This window comes from Ostrinia nubilalis, chromosome 29 (assembly GCF_963855985.1).
Source record: "Ostrinia nubilalis chromosome 29, ilOstNubi1.1, whole genome shotgun sequence".
Taxonomy (NCBI): domain Eukaryota; kingdom Metazoa; phylum Arthropoda; class Insecta; order Lepidoptera; family Crambidae; genus Ostrinia; species Ostrinia nubilalis.
The window spans coordinates 1,879,878-1,895,724 of record NC_087116.1 but is presented as its reverse complement, the minus strand read 5'-3'; the positions used below and the strand labels follow the sequence as shown (position 1 = coordinate 1,895,724).

Genomic DNA, 15,847 nt, shown 5'->3' with positions numbered 1-15,847 from the left:
CCCGCTACAAGTAGGGAAGTTTTGCGACTTACTTGGCCAACGTTGCTCGACGCTTGCTTGCAAAGTCCTGGGTTTCGAGATTGCCCGGGGCTTACTTCTAATCGTTAAGTAGGTCTTGCTGCACTCACAACACATAACTCACAGCATATTTCTTGTACACAGCGGGTATTTGCACTGTTATTGCGGTTTTTAACTCGCACGCGCGCGCCATTTTGAGATTGACTGGACGTCTACCCGCGTGTTGTAGAGTCGAGTAGGAAGTACCCGCGTTTTTAGTACTTTCGAAACAGCGCCCTCTCGTGGCGTGTTTACACGTACTCATTTTTGTTGGCAAGAGTTTGGAATAGGGGAATAAGGATTTTGAAACTTCAAGTGGCAAAAATCAAAAACTAACGACCCGTATTGACAGTAACGCCCCCCTGTAAAATTTCATAACTATGTTATGGTTGTCCAACGTGGCAAAAATCGGAACTATTAATCCATTATTGAAGTAGCGGTCTCCTGACAATGTCATAGCTAGGACGGTTCAGTGTTGGACAACTGCTATAAAGTCCGGTCGCCGAGCAGATCAGATAGAATTTCATCTAATGACCCTGAGATACCAATCCTTATCGCTCGCGCGTAAAATTGCTGTTGCGACTGTGCGATGAGCGGCCGCAGCGTGTGCGAGCGCGACAGCAATATAATTACGCGCGAGCGATAAAGATGCTATGGGTAGCTTGGGATCATTGGACGAAATTCTATCTGCTCGGCGACCGGACTTTACAACACAGTGGATTTAAATAAAAGAATTAAATATTTTTCAATCATTTATTACATAACACTACATCTATAGCAACGTGTCACTATCCGCCCCCTACGACCGTACCATCCCTAATTATCATAAATAATTTAAACCATCGTATTGTTGCCTATTTTACAAAAATAAATAGGCTACCCCGCTTTCTGAATGTTCCATTGAATTATTTAAGTTTCTCTAATTATAATAACGGATAAACGTATTTAAATGCATAATAATAATATAATGTAGGTTGTCCTACTAAATAAAATAAATAAAAAATGTTTACATAAATATAACATCCCCAGCCCGTCTGGCCAGCGTGGGGAGTGTAGGACAAATCCTCTTGCCTCTGGTCAATTAGAGGGTCGTGCTCCTGCAGTGGAGAATAAATTATCTGATGATGATGATAAAATATATTGCTGTATTGCAATTCGATTGAATTTTCAGAAAACGGGGTATTACTCACTAAACATAACATGCATTGAACTAAAATTGGCAAAACTGTATAACTAATTACATCGAAAACGAAACTGAAAAAGCACCATTTTCATTCAAAATGTACCAAATTATTTTTGTTTGTGTAAACTTTTGTTATATTTCGACACAGCAAGTTATACAACTAAGTTTGCCGATAAATCGATTGCACTAATCGAATTTCATTCGATTTTGTGTTCATATATGCCGATTTTTTATCGATAGCATTTTGGTTTTCATTATTATACAGTGTGTGTGTTTAAATAAAGAGTGTTTTGATATTGATTAAAGAAAGAAAGAGAGAAACTTTTTTATTCGGTTAGAACTTCTTTTTAAAATATAACTGAAAAAAATTATATGATTAAAAAACAACCTGTACATCATGAAAACGCAATGCTATCGACACAATTAAAATAAAAACGTAATCACAAACAGATAACAAATCAACAAACAAACATAATAAAGGAATATAACTAAGTATAGGAATGTAAATAATTGTGCTAACATAGGAATAGTTTGAAGACAGCTATAGGTTTCGTGAAAAATACAAACGTACACCATAGTGAAATATATTATAAGTCTAGCCCTTAACTCAATCAGTGCTTGAGGTATGGGAGTGAGGGGTGACATTGACATATAGATGACCCACGCTGAACTGTCCCACCAAACTCAATGACAGGGGGGCGCTACCATCGTTCAACTATATGGCTTCCAACATGGCAAAAATCGGAACCAGCGATCCGGTATTGACGGTGGCGCCCCGCTGTCAATGTCATGCGTAGGACAGTTCAGTATTTTAGAACTATATTATTATTATGACGTTAGCATACAAATTTGAAAGAAATCTGAAGTATAGTTCCAAAATACTGAACTGTCCTACGCATGACATTGACAGCGGGGCGCCACCGTCAATACCGGATCGCTGGTTCCGATTTTTGCCATGTTGGAAGCCATATAGTTGAACGATGGTAGCGCCCCCCTGTCATTGAGTTTGGTGGGACAGTTCAGCGTGGGTCATCTATATCGCTGACATTTGACGTCTCAAAAACACCCTCCCGTGCCGCTCCCATGCCTCAGGCACTGACTAAGTTAAGCGCTGCACCTAGAATATGTATTTTGAAATTATTTGTTTTTTTCATACAAAAGCACCTAAAAGATTTCAAAAACTGACATAATTACGCGTACAAATATAAAAAAACATTACCCTCTTCTACGCTGTCGGGTATATTATAAACAATCGTTTACTATGGCTAATAGAAGATTGTGATAAAACTATGGCAAAAAGACCCGAATGTTTGTTTAAAAATAATTATAAATAAGTTTTAATATGAAGATTTAATTTTGTTTCATTTCAGAGAAACCCTTGGAATGTTTGAAGGCCATTCATTAAAAAATGACATGTTTTGCAAAATTATCATTAATGATTGAATTTATTTCATACCTGCAAGTATTTATTTAAAGCAGTTAATAATTATAACTCATGTTTGACTTCTACCAAATAACCATTCATACATTCATTTATCTATAAAATGAATTATAATTTGTTCGCAAATATAAAATAAATAAATCTGTAAGAACTAATCTAATTAAACTATACAACGACTTATTTTAGTAGAGAATATATCACACTGTTTATTTTTATCATTAAGATGATTAAATAATAATTACAATCTTTAATGATACCAATAATTGGCGTTGCAAATAACGTATTCTCTAGAAAAATAAAGTATAGCTTACATGATGTGTTTTATTAATGTGTAAATTATGTTATACAAACATAAAATCAACTAATTATTAAAACCCACAAAATCAGCAACGGAAATAAATGTAAGACGTTTTTTAATTTGAAAAAAATATTGCATATAAGCGTTTCTATAAGCAATTCATTATTTCTAATACATTATTATATGTATATTACGTATATTATTGAAACATGCCTCTCCTATCTATAGCGATATGAAATATATCAGCCATTTAACGTTTACAACACTATTTATGAAAATAAAATCACTATCATTACAAATTGTAGTAATGATAAATCTGTATCATTATTTTCAAATAATGTGTTTTTATATTATAATGCAAATATTGTGGGTATTATTTGGGAAATAAGCTTTACTGGTCCAAGTCTAATGATGACAAATTTCTTATGAATTCGGCGCGTTGGGAAGGTGTTAGTTCCTGAAAAAAATATTTATTCAATTAATATCTTGGGAAATATTTAACCAAACAGTGGCAAAGTTACGTTTATCTTTCAATGAAAGTTTTTTCTTGTGGGACTTTAAGTGACGCGTCAATTTTGGCGCCCCATTTAGGAATCCTTTAACCAGTAGACCGTCAGTAATGTCATCATCATTTCAGGTCCAGGGCCGTATTTAATCTACGGGGGTTTATTAACCGCTTGAGTCCCAGACGGCATTCATTAATGTCATAACAATTGATTTATCTATTGTGTCTAGATTCGCGGGCCTTGAAGGATTAAGGATTTCATTTAAGGATAGAGGGGCCTTTTCATTTAAAAAAGAAAGGGCACTGCTTTTTAGTGAGACCCTAGTGCCCAAAGTGCAGCAATTTCCAGGTATCTTTATGAAATCGTCGGTCCATTGAGCAGACCAGAGTCCCGCATTTATTTTACTTATTTAAACACGACAAATTACGATTTTCTCCTTTTGATCTGTACTTCTAACATAAACAACTTCGTCTTCGAATCGTTTGCATATTCGATAAAATTATATACCTACTCAGCCTTCGAATTCAACTAAGTATAACGTGTAAATTTTTATTGACAAAATTAGTTTCGTGCTACCATTTCTCATACTGAGTTCACTTTACGTCACTTTCAGAGGGGCTCTGTGTACTAAATCTTTTGTTGGCGATCCGAATACGCAAATGATTGGAAGTCGAAAGTTTTTCGTGCTAGAGGCACTGAGATCTTAGATATTGTAAGTTTCGAAATATGTGTTATCAAAAGAGCAAAGTGAGAAGAAGAAGGCTAAAGAAATTCAAATTGTAATATCGATAACACAGGAAGCACAATACAAAATTGATTTATTTATTTACTTACCAATACAAGCGAGTTGACAGTTTGCAGTACAGAGTCTTGCTTAATGGCTCGCAGGTTTCTCTCCAGCACTGAATTCTCATCGGCAGCTTGCGCCTCTAACCACTTGCACACCGCCTCGTTGTCGTGCTCCCACTGGTGGGACTGTGGGCAAAAGGCGTGATTAAACAACCACCGTGAAATTACGTCATTGGTCATCATCATTTTAGCCACAGGACGAACATAGGCATCCCCAAATGATTTTCTTATTGGCCGGTTGGTAGCGGCCTGCATCCAGCGCTTTCCTGCTACCTTTATGATGGAAAGGGCATAGCTGGGCATTAACTCGTTAATCCGTTAATCGTTAATTAACGAAGTTAACATTTCTATTAACGGATTAACTTTTAAGTTAACTTTAAAAAATGTTAACGGACTCGTTAACTTCCGTTAAGTTATCCTAAGTCCGTTAATCGTTAATCCAGTACCTACTATTTACCAAAAAGATACAGCAGGCACGCTGAAAAACGCTAGAAAAACGCGTTCTGACAAGTACGTTCGGGCTTCCAGAACTTCCAGAACCCAAAACAACAGTTTTTGTAACCAGATCACTAACGACACTTGTTAGTATGTGTGGGACAACTCTTGCAACTGAATTTAAGACCAGTTTTCCTCAACCGATTGAGCTGAAATTTGGTATACTTATGTAAGTACGATGACAATGCAATGTTATGGTACCACTGAGTTGGTCTGATGATGGAGTCATGAGGTGGCCATAGGAACTCCTAAATGAAACGGCGGCATCGCATCGAATTTGGGTTCGTTGGATTTGTCTTTTCGAGCACTTTAGTACTAGATGATGTCCAGGGTCTTGATGATGGAGTCAGGAGGTGGCCATAGGAATTCCTAAAGAAACGGTGGAAACTTATCGAGTTTGGGTTAGCTGGATTTGTCTTTTCGAGCACTTTGGTGCTAAATTGTATTGTAATTTAGAGATGGGCCGACAAGTCGCCGACTAGTCAGGAAATCCGACTATTCGGCATCATTTGCAGTCGGCCGACTAGTGACGATTATTCGGCAAAATATGCCGATTATAATCGGCGCATTACAAAATTAAATATGTGAATGAAATAAAACTCATAATCACCAAGATGATTATCAGATACACCAAGGGCGTTTATCTAAACCACTTTTGACTGCAAAAATCATTAAAAAGTGGTTTCACCTGATTAAAAATTTTGGCAATCAGTCTAAATTCAAACAAAGTTAAAATTAATTAAAAATACCAGGAAATCATCACAAATGTGTAAAGTTTATGCAATTAGTCCATATAAAAATTATGTCACTTTTTTTTGAGGGAAAAAAATGCATGGAATTGCATAGGTACCTACCCTGAGGGGAAGTGGTAGATTATGTGGGGCTCCTCTCATCGGAAGGATGAGAAATACCCACATAAATAATCCCTGAGCTCCGTCGATCGCCTTAGTGTGAAGAACTATGGGAATCCGGACAAAGCATTCAACTATCACAGTCCGTCCCGGCAATTGCCCACCTGTATGGTGGGCCCTGCCTATCCGACGGTGGTGGTAGTCTGTGCAATGCAGGCGGGGGTACCCCCACGCCCTCAGCTCGCTGACCATAACCGTGGAGGGTGGAGAAGAATCAGTGGGCCTAGGATGCGCACCGCGATAAGCGGTTATCACGCCATTGTATCAATTTTTCCCATACATTTTGACGGCGATAAAAATATCACGGCGCGCATCCTAGCCCAGCAGTAGGCGATCATATTGTCACCTCCCCTGACCCCTCTGCCGTCGAAAATTATGACATCTACCTTAGGTACAGTTAGGTGATTATAATGTTTTCTCGTAATAAAGAATTTGTGAAATTGCCGATTAGTCGGTTAGTCGGCAAAGACCATAGTCGGCCCATCACTAAGTAATTGAACCAAGGCTCTGAGTTTGAGATACTTACTACTAAAAAGTGTAAAATAAAATTATAATAATTAAAAAACTTTTTTAAAAACAAGCTTTTATTCTGAAATGCAGTTGTACTAAAACGAAAAAAATAATTGTACTTATGCAAGGTTCAAATAATTTCGAAAGCTTGTAGCGCAAACATAAAAGAGGAATAAATTCCATGCGCGATACAAGCTTTCAAAATTATTTGAACCTTGCATACAATTATTTTTTTCGTTTTTATATCATGTGTTAACGGATTAACGATTAACGTTAACTTGCGTTAAATCTTGCGAAATGTAACGTTTTAACGTTTAACGAAGTTAATTTTTTTATTAACGGTTTAACGATTAACGAAGTTAACTATTTGATTAACGGTGCCCAGCTATGGGAAAGGGCTATGCTAGGTGTTTCTTTACGTCATCGAATCAGAAATGAGGAGGTCCGTAAACGAAATAAAGTGGCTATCATCGAGTTACATGATATTTATTGATCCGTTTGAAGACTTGCATCGATCACAAAGTGCGCTGCTCTATAATGGGGCCCATAGCCGCTTGACTCTTTACTTCTAGTTCTAAGACACTAATTAGACTAGTTAATTAGATTAGTTAATTTAATTTATTGTCCGTGGTGCATAATCTTTTTCTTAAAGGTTTTAAACCTTTGTTTGTCACCTGTCATCCGCTTTGCAATGGAGGGAAGTCGAACCTTAATTTCGAACTCCTCCTATGTTCTTCTGATTAATTTCGTTGCGGGTCCAATGACAGTTTAACTTTCCCCCGGGACAAACTTGACCTTCATTGGTTGGGTTTTTGTGGCGGTCAAGCTGTAGATCCTGGCTACACAGGAGTTGCAGCGGTGGAAACGAGAGGTGGGAATAGTCCCGTAATTAGACTAGTTATAAAAACTATAAGCGTAGCGGCGTCGGCCCCCTACTATGGACCGGGGGGTCCATAGTAGAGGGCCAGTTGGACCCTTTTCTCCTGCTCGTTCTAAGAAGAAGCTTGTTTTAAAATTCTAAAGGGGTCACAGTAGGGGGCCGTTTGGACCCCTGCCTCCTGCTTGTTTTAAGATGCTTTTCTAGACAAAAATATTCTATACCTGAGTTACTCCTTTGTCATCAGCGCACCATCGTCTAAGCGTAGCAGCGGCGGCCCCCTGGTCTATAGAAGGGGGCCAGGGTCCATAGTAGGGGTCCAGGGTCCATAGTAGGGGTCCAGGGCCCATAGTATTGGCCAGGGGTCCATAGTAGGGGGCCAGGGGTCCAAAACATACCTGAGTTTCTCCTTTATCCTCCGCGCACCACCTTCTAAGCGTAGCGGCGGCGGCCCCCTGGTCCATAGTGGGGCCCATGGCTGCTTGGACCCTTCGTTCCTGCTCGTTCTGTCGGAGGAGGCGCTTGAGACGCCAGTATAGCAGCCGGCGGGAGTCGCGCCATGGGATTATGTCCTGTGGGGTAAATGATGAGGTGAGTTTTATGTGTTGGATTAAAATAAAGTTCAAACTTACACAGTAAGTACGTTTATGACCATAATTTATTGGAAAAAACGTCTGCCCAAAGAATTGAACTCTGGGGTCAATGAAACCCTACTGACGGAGTGCAACAATGAAAACCGACATGGGATCATTTTGCTGGGGTACAAAACACAAATAACGAAACTTAATAAACATTTGTTCTTTCCTACTTTCTTTCAAACTGGGGTCAATTAGATCCCACGCGATATTACAGTTAAAAATATGAAAGCTGGTATCAAATTAAATTAGACACCATTCTAAAACTCATAGTATCTAAATGCATATAATATTATTTCAATACAAGGGTCGATTGTAACACCACTGGCGGTATGTAACACTCGCAGATATCTACACTGCGATCTTATTAGACCCCACTGTTTGGTTGTCTAGCAAGATGTAACACAAATATGGACATTGGGGTCAATTAGTCACTGGCGGGGTGCATCCACCAAACATACACAAAAATAGACACATATCATACAATTTATCGACATTGGGGTAAATTATACCCCACTGTTGGGGTGCAACCATTCAAAATAACCCCTGCAAATATCGACACCATTAACTTATTAAGCGGGTGAAGCTCGCTTCCACCTTCGGCCTGATCGTCACTTACCATCAGGTGAGATACAGGCAAAGAGCTTCCTGTTTGTGGATAAAAAAAAAATGCATTGCTCAATTAAAACCCACCACAAGACGCACAAATATCAATATTGGGGTCAATTAGACCCCACAGTTGGGATGCAACACTCACGAATATGCATCCTTTCTCCAGCATCCTTTCAGCCGTGTCGTGTAGTTCCGCGAATTGCACCGCGACCTCGTGGTAGATCGGGCTGAGCTCCTTTTCGCGAGCCTTCACTGCCTTCTCGGCGGCGAGGAGCTCGGTTTCCAGCTCACGTACTTTGGATTCCGCTGTAGGAAATATAGAAATATTATTATAGATGACCCACGCTGAACTGTCCCACCAAACTCAATGACAAGGGGGCGCTACCATCGTTCAACTTATATGGTTTCCAACATGGCAAAAATCGGAACCAGCGATCCGGTATTGACGGTGGCGCCCCACTGTCAATGTCATGCATAGGAAAGTTCAGTACCTCTAGCATGAACAACTTTCGTCTTTGAATCGTTTGCGTATTCGACAAAATTCGATACTCAACCTTCGAATTAAACGATAACGTGATAATTTTTATTCTCAAAATAAGTTTCGTTCACAGATATGGATTAGAGTAGATACAGCAAGTTGATCGTCAAAGCGTGCCATTCCGATATGTCCAAATGGACATACATGGTCGAGTGATGTTCATGTAATCCGATTACAACAATCGGTTACGATGATTTTACGAGGACAGTAGTACGAACACGGTAGAAAGAAGAAATTATTTACGGATTGAGAATTGTAATTAACAGCACAAGTAACAAATAATTAATTAGAATAAAGTAGCAGTAGAAGAAGTATAAAGTAGCATTGTTTTTAATACATATCCTGCGATGTACTCTTAAGAGTTAAAACCATGGTCCCTGTATGTGTTGCACTCATACCGATCCCAAGGAACCGTACTTACTCATCAATAAGACACACACTGATGCATGTATTCATGCACTTGACAAATTTATGTCTTGAAACGCTGGTAGGGTAAAAAAAATAACGAGATTTGACGATTTGTAAGAATTAATTTATTTTAAAAAGGTAAATAAAGATGTTTTTGGTTTTGTATTTAAGAAATTATCAGTTTTATCGGAATTAATTAATTTTCGAATCGAGTCACACGATATCATTCGATGACTTTGCAAATGCAGTACGATGATACGATTACTTTTACGTTGCGGCAATCACTAAAATGACACTAATGACGTTTAAAAAGTGGCACGCTCGGCTTCATACAATTTTTGACACATGCTGCATCTATCCATATCTGTGGTTTCGTTCAACCATTTCTCATACTAAGTTCACTTTACGACACGTTCACAAGGGCGCTGTTGTAGTTTTCGTAATAAATCTTTTGATGGCGATTCAAGCACCCAAACGATTTGAACTCGAAAGTTTTTCGTGCTAGCCGTACAGTATTTTGGAACTATAGCAAACGCGACAGACTTCGTTCTGTCAAACTGACTCTACGTTTTAGTTAGAAAACGTTTGTATGGGAAAAAGAAAAGGGCTGTTTTTAGGGGATATTGGATTTTTTCTCGCCGTAAAAACCATTCTTGGACTTCACCAAACATTAAAAAAATGGTAAAATTGGTCCGATGTTGTTGAATTATGCGCTTACCAACACATTTTGCGATTCATTTTTATATTATTGTGTGGGCTAAATGAATAAGTACAGTCAGCGTTAAATAATTCGGGAAAGTAGCCAAAAAGTTCGCAACACGTCTTTGTTACAATGAGGGCTATCGTTTTAGCGCTCACCAGTTAGCGCCACTGTAGAGTAAGGTCCTGTCACTTGCTAGTAGCGAAGACAGTGGCACCAACTGGTGAGCGCTAAAGTGGTAGGAGGACTATCGCATTCGCACTCATCAAGATGGCGCCACTGTAGAGTAAGGTCCTGTCAATCGCCAGGGGTGCCAACTGTTAAGTATAAAAACGATAGCCCTCATTGGAATAAGGTTGTGTTGTCAACTTTTTGGCCACTTTGGGTATCACGAACTATTTGAAGATGATTGTATTTACAAATCGTCAAATTTTGCTCTTAATGAGCTCATAATATTTTAGCCCTAGTAGCGCTTTAAAAATATTTCGTAAATGCCATATTTTAGTCAAAATTTCATAAAAATAAAGAGCAAAATTAAAAATTCAAATGTTCCGACCGAGTAGTATAGCAGGACTTCAATTCTTTGACCTTCACTGGTTGGGTTATTGGCGGTCAAGTTGTAGATCTTGGCTACACAGGAGTTGAGGTGGGAACGAGAGGTGGGAATAGTCCCATACGTACGTACGTACCTTGTTTACCGACGTCAGTCTTGATCAACACATCGTCGATGGAGCCGCGTCGGTCGAGATTCTTCGATATTTCCTTGATTTGTTCTTTTAATTCTGGAAATAAACAACATTTTTTAATTCATACATTTGCCTAACTAAAGTTTACTTTTACTTATTTATTTATTACTAGCTTTCCGCCCGCGGCTACGCGCGCGTGGACTACATTATCTACATATTTTACGGAACACTACTTTTTCCAAAATAAAATGTAGTCTATGTTACTCGTGGATAATGCAGCTTTCGAATGGTGAAAGAATTTTTAAAAACGGTCCAGTAGTTTTTGAGCCTATTCATTACAACCAAACAAACAAACAAAGTTTTCCTCTTTATAATATTAGTGTGGATAATATTAGTGTGGACATACATCGTGTCCCAAAATTTAACGATAAGACGATGTCATAGGGTGGACAAGTCATGACTACTTTAGGGAAAATAAGAAAAAAAAATAAGATAGATTTTTTTTCTTATTTTTCCTAAAGTAGTCATGACCTTGTCTACCCTATGGTATCAGCTTATTGTTGAAATTTGGGACATGGTGTATGTATATTTAACAGTTACATCTTTGATTATAAAGTCCGGTCGCCTAGCATATAGAATTTCGTCCAATGACCCCAAGCTACCCATCTTTATCGCTCGCGCGTAATTATATTGCTGTCGCGCTCGCACACTCACTGCGGCCGCCCGTCGCACAGTCGCGACAGCAATACAATTACGCGCGAGCGATAAGAATGGGTAGCTTGGGGTCATTGGACGAAATTCTATCTACTCGGCGACCGGACTTTAGTAGTGTCTTAAATCTTCTAGAGGTTTGTCCAGTTTTTTAGACAAATACAATGTTTCAGATGTTTCAAAACTGACCCGTATGCATAGAAGAATGCCCGTAGCGTAAGAAACGCCGTAGATAATGTGTATTTAGAGTGTTGCGTGGGACGTCCACCCACAAGGTGGACCGACGACATCGTAAAGGTAGCGGGAAAGCGCTGGACGCAGGCCGCTACCAACCGGGCAGCATGGAAAGCATTGGGGGAGGCCTATGTTCAGCAGTGGACGTCCTATGGCTGAGATGATGATGATGATGATGTGTTGCTTACCCGCAATCCTAGCGCTCTGACGCAACAGTTCGGGGTCCATCCTGTGCATTGTCTTGAGGATGTCGCGCTGCTTGAACTTCACCTCCACGATACCCTCGGCTTCCAGCACTCCGCCCCTGGTGGGAAATAGTAATTCATGCTTAACAATATTGTTTTCTCTAGATTCTCAACCTAATAAAATCTAATACAAAACTTGCGAACAAAACCTAAAAATAACAGCGATACTACAAGAAACTGTATTGATCTTGGCTATAGAAAAATATAATTTTAATATTGTTTTAATTTTTTGCTAGATAAACAACAAATACAGGGTGTCATACATAGAGGTCCTCATACAAATACATAGAGGGAGAGAGTCTCTCCCTCTATGTTTCTATCTCCCTCACTCACCTGGCCTCGGGGTCAGCATAATTGAACCCGATCAAGCTAACTGCGCACCTCGTTGGAATGCGACTCTCCCTTGCACTCACATTCCCGTGTTCTCTCCGTCCATACCAAAGCGTCGATGTGACGTCACGGCTGCCAAGTGCGCAGTTAACTCAACCGAGTTGTATGTAGCGCGTGTTTATAAACGAGTCTCTCCTATCACTGTGTATCTATCTCCCTCACTCCTCTCCCCCTCTATATCTCTCTCCCTCGCTCACCTGGCCTCGGGATCCGTACACGTCGCGGCTGCACTACATACAACTCGACCGGGGTGTATGTAGCGCGCGTTTATAAACGAGTCTCTCCTATCACTATGTATCTATCTCCCTCACTCGTCTCTCCCCCTATGCATCTATCTCAATCACTCATCTGGCGTTATCAGCATACACCTCCATTAGTAGCTTGTGTTTCTCTCTCTCCCTCTATGTATCTATCTCCCACACTCACATAGCGTCATCGGCATCAATTTCCATCCGTAGCGAATTGATGCTCTCAGCTCGCATTAGTAGCTCGTCTTTCTTTCTCTCTCTCCCTCTATGTATCTCTCCCTTACTCACCTGGATTCATCAGCATACATCTCCATTAGTAGCTTGTGTTTCTCTCTCTGCCTCTATGTATCTCTCTCCCTCACTCACCTTGCCTCTGGGTCAGCAATTAAGCATACAACTCCATCCGCAGCGAGTTGACGCACTCAGCTCGCATTAGTAGCTTGTGTTTCTCTCTCTCTCCCTCTATGTATCTCTCTCCCTTACTCACCTGGATTCATCAGCATACATCTCCATTAGTAGCTTGTCTCTCTCTCTCTCTCCCTATGTATCTATCTCCCTCACTCACCTGGCCTCGGGGTCCATCCAGCATCCAGCGCCTATCTGCTACCTTTATGAGGTCATTGCTCCACCATGTGGGTGGACATTCTACGCTGTGTTTCTCTCTCTCTCTCTCTCCTTCTATCTATCTCCCTCGCTCACCTGGCTTCTGGATCCGCATACATCTCCATCCTGAGCGAGTTGACGCTGGGGTCGACGACCGCCCACGCGCCGCCCCTTAATTCGGCCCCGGGGGGGATATAGACTATGACGGGGGCTGTGGCCCCCCTTAAGGCGAGCACTAGTATATAGCGCGTGTCTTTGTGAAAATGTCCTAGACTGCATCCCACTTAACATCAGGTGCGATTGTGGTCAAATACCTGCCTTGTTATGCATAAAAAAATGTATCTCTCTGGCTTGTGTTTCTCTCTCTCTCTCTCCTTCTATATATCTATCTCGCAGCCTCCGACGCGTGCGCATGTTTTTGTAAACATTTCTCTCTCTATTATCATCATCATTTGAGCTATAGGACGTCCACTGCTGAACATAGGCCTCCCCCAATGATTTCTATAATGGCCGGTTGGTAGCGGCCTGCATCCAGCGCCTTCTTTTATGAGATCGTCGGTCCACCTTGTGGGTGGTGGACGTCCTACGCTGCACTTTTTGACTCTCTCTCTCCCTCTATGTATCTTTCTTTCTCTCCCTCTATGTATCTTTCTCTATCGCTCCCTCTATGTATCTTTCTCTCTCTTTCCCTCTATAATATCTATCTCCCTTACTCACCTGGCCTCATCAGCATACATCTCCATTAGTAGCTTGTGTTTCTCTCTCTCTCTCCCTATATCTATCTCCCTCACTCACCTAGCGTCATAGGCACCTATCTCCATCCGCAGCGAGTTGACGCTCTCAGCTCACATTAGTAGCTTGTGTTTCTCTCTCTCCCTTTATGTATCTCTTCCCCTCACTCACCTGGCCGCATCAGCATACATCTCCATTAGTAGCTTGTCTCTCTCCCTATGTATCTATCTCCCTCACTCACCTTGCCTCTGGGTCAGCAATTAAGCATACAACTCCATCCGCAGCGAGTTGACGCACTCAGCTCGCATTAGCAGCTTGTGTTTCTCTCTCTCTCTCTTTGTATCTCTATCCCTCACTCACCTGGCCTCATCGGCATGAATCTTCATTAGTAGGTTGTGTTTTTCTCTTTCTCCCCCTATGTATCTATCTCCCTCGCTCACCTGGCCTCGGGGTCGGCATACATCTCCATCCTGAGCGAGTTGACGCTGGGGTCGACGACCGCCCACGCGCCGCCCCTTAGTTCGGCCCCGGGGGGGATATAGACTATGACGGGTGCTGTGGCCCCCCTTAAGGCTCGCACGATCTCCGCACCAAACTTCAGGATTTGTTCGTACATGTCTGTGAAAGAATTTTAATTGAAAATGGTGGCAAAAATAACCCAACGATATCTAAATTGGGTACGGTCAACAGCACGTCAACGTAAACACTGTGGCATCTTACGTAGTTGCGATACGGGCGACTTTGCAACGAAAATGTATAGCTTGATGTGCTGTCGACTGTACCTTAAGCGATTATCACATTGCACCGCGCTAAGCCGCGGTCCGCGTGGCGACATATAAAAAATCCCGCGCGCAAACGCGTTGTCAGTGTGTTGTGCCGCGCGTGTTTTCTATACAAACTGAGGTACTGGCATATAATGATTAAATCTGTCGTCCCGCGTACCGCGGCGGAGCGCGGTGCAGTGTGATAATCGCCTTGGTATCGGACTTCCGTTTCGAGGACTTGCAGTTAGATTTCAAATATTAAGACTTCCAGGGTTACTCCGAAACGTTATTAACGTAGTTTCGGGTCAACATTCGAAACTTTAGATAACGTTTTCCGGAGTAAGCTCGCTGGAACCGGTACCTTAATAAAACCTTCATTGCTGTTTTACAATATTGTAACAGCTAATAGGTTTTTCAAACAACAACTCGTCCTTCAACAAAGATTATATTGACCATCTGTTTATTATTTACTAGCTTTTGCCTGCGGCTTAACCCGCGTGAAATTTAGTGCCACAGATTGGCAAAAATTATAGCCTATATGTTAATCTGGGTTATAAACAATAATACTGAAAAGTTTCAACAAAATCTGTTCAGTAGTTTTTGCGTGAAAGAGTAACAAACATCCACCCAAACTTTCGCCTTTATAATATTAGTATGATTTTGGTAGCTGGCGCTGTGTGAAATTGTCTAAAGATTAAAAAAAAAAAGAATTTAAGTTGATTTTAAGTCTTGAGTTCGGCGGGTTTATTACAAATCTTAGTAACCAATTACTAATTGTAAACTAGCGCCACCTGTAATAGCAACTGGTTGCTAAATTCGTAATAATCATGCTTACCCTTAAATTTATAAATAAATAAACTATAGTCTGGTCCGTGAGCACGTAGAATATTGTCCAATGACCCCAAGCTACCCATCCTTATCGCTCGCGCGTAATTATGTTGCTGTCGCGCTCGCACACTCACTGCGGGTGCCAGTCGCACAGTCGCGACAGCAACATAATTACGCGCGAGCGATAAGGATGGGTAGCTTGGGGTCATTGGACAAAATTCTACGTGCTCACGGACCGGGCTTTACTCGATTTTAACTTACCCTTCTGACCACCGCTGAACCCGCGCCAGTTGGCGAAGATGATGATGGGCAGGTTCTCGCGGGAGAAGTCGTTGATGGCCTCAGACGTTTTGTAGGCGGAGTCGGGGAACCACACCTGTATAGAA

At 41.0% G+C, this 15,847-nt stretch overlaps 1 protein-coding gene across 2 annotated transcripts in view; it reads right to left on the bottom strand.

Annotated features, from left to right (window-relative positions):
- Window positions 1–796: 796 nt before the first annotated feature.
- Window positions 797–15,847, bottom strand: part of LOC135085698 (acetyl-CoA carboxylase) — a 129,154-nt gene continuing 114,103 nt past the window's right edge. For both annotated transcript variants that reach the window (XM_063980510.1, XM_063980512.1), the window contains 8 exons: window positions 15,723–15,837; window positions 14,310–14,487; window positions 11,840–11,955; window positions 10,710–10,802; window positions 8,520–8,680; window positions 7,526–7,699; window positions 4,320–4,460; window positions 797–3,436 (listed from right to left, as the gene is read on the bottom strand). In XM_063980510.1, coding sequence (XP_063836580.1) covers window positions 3,371–3,436; window positions 4,320–4,460; window positions 7,526–7,699; window positions 8,520–8,680; window positions 10,710–10,802; window positions 11,840–11,955; window positions 14,310–14,487; window positions 15,723–15,837 — 1,044 coding nt within the window. In that variant the 3' untranslated portion in view covers window positions 797–3,370. The remainder of the gene's footprint in view (window positions 3,437–4,319; window positions 4,461–7,525; window positions 7,700–8,519; window positions 8,681–10,709; window positions 10,803–11,839; window positions 11,956–14,309; window positions 14,488–15,722; window positions 15,838–15,847) is intronic.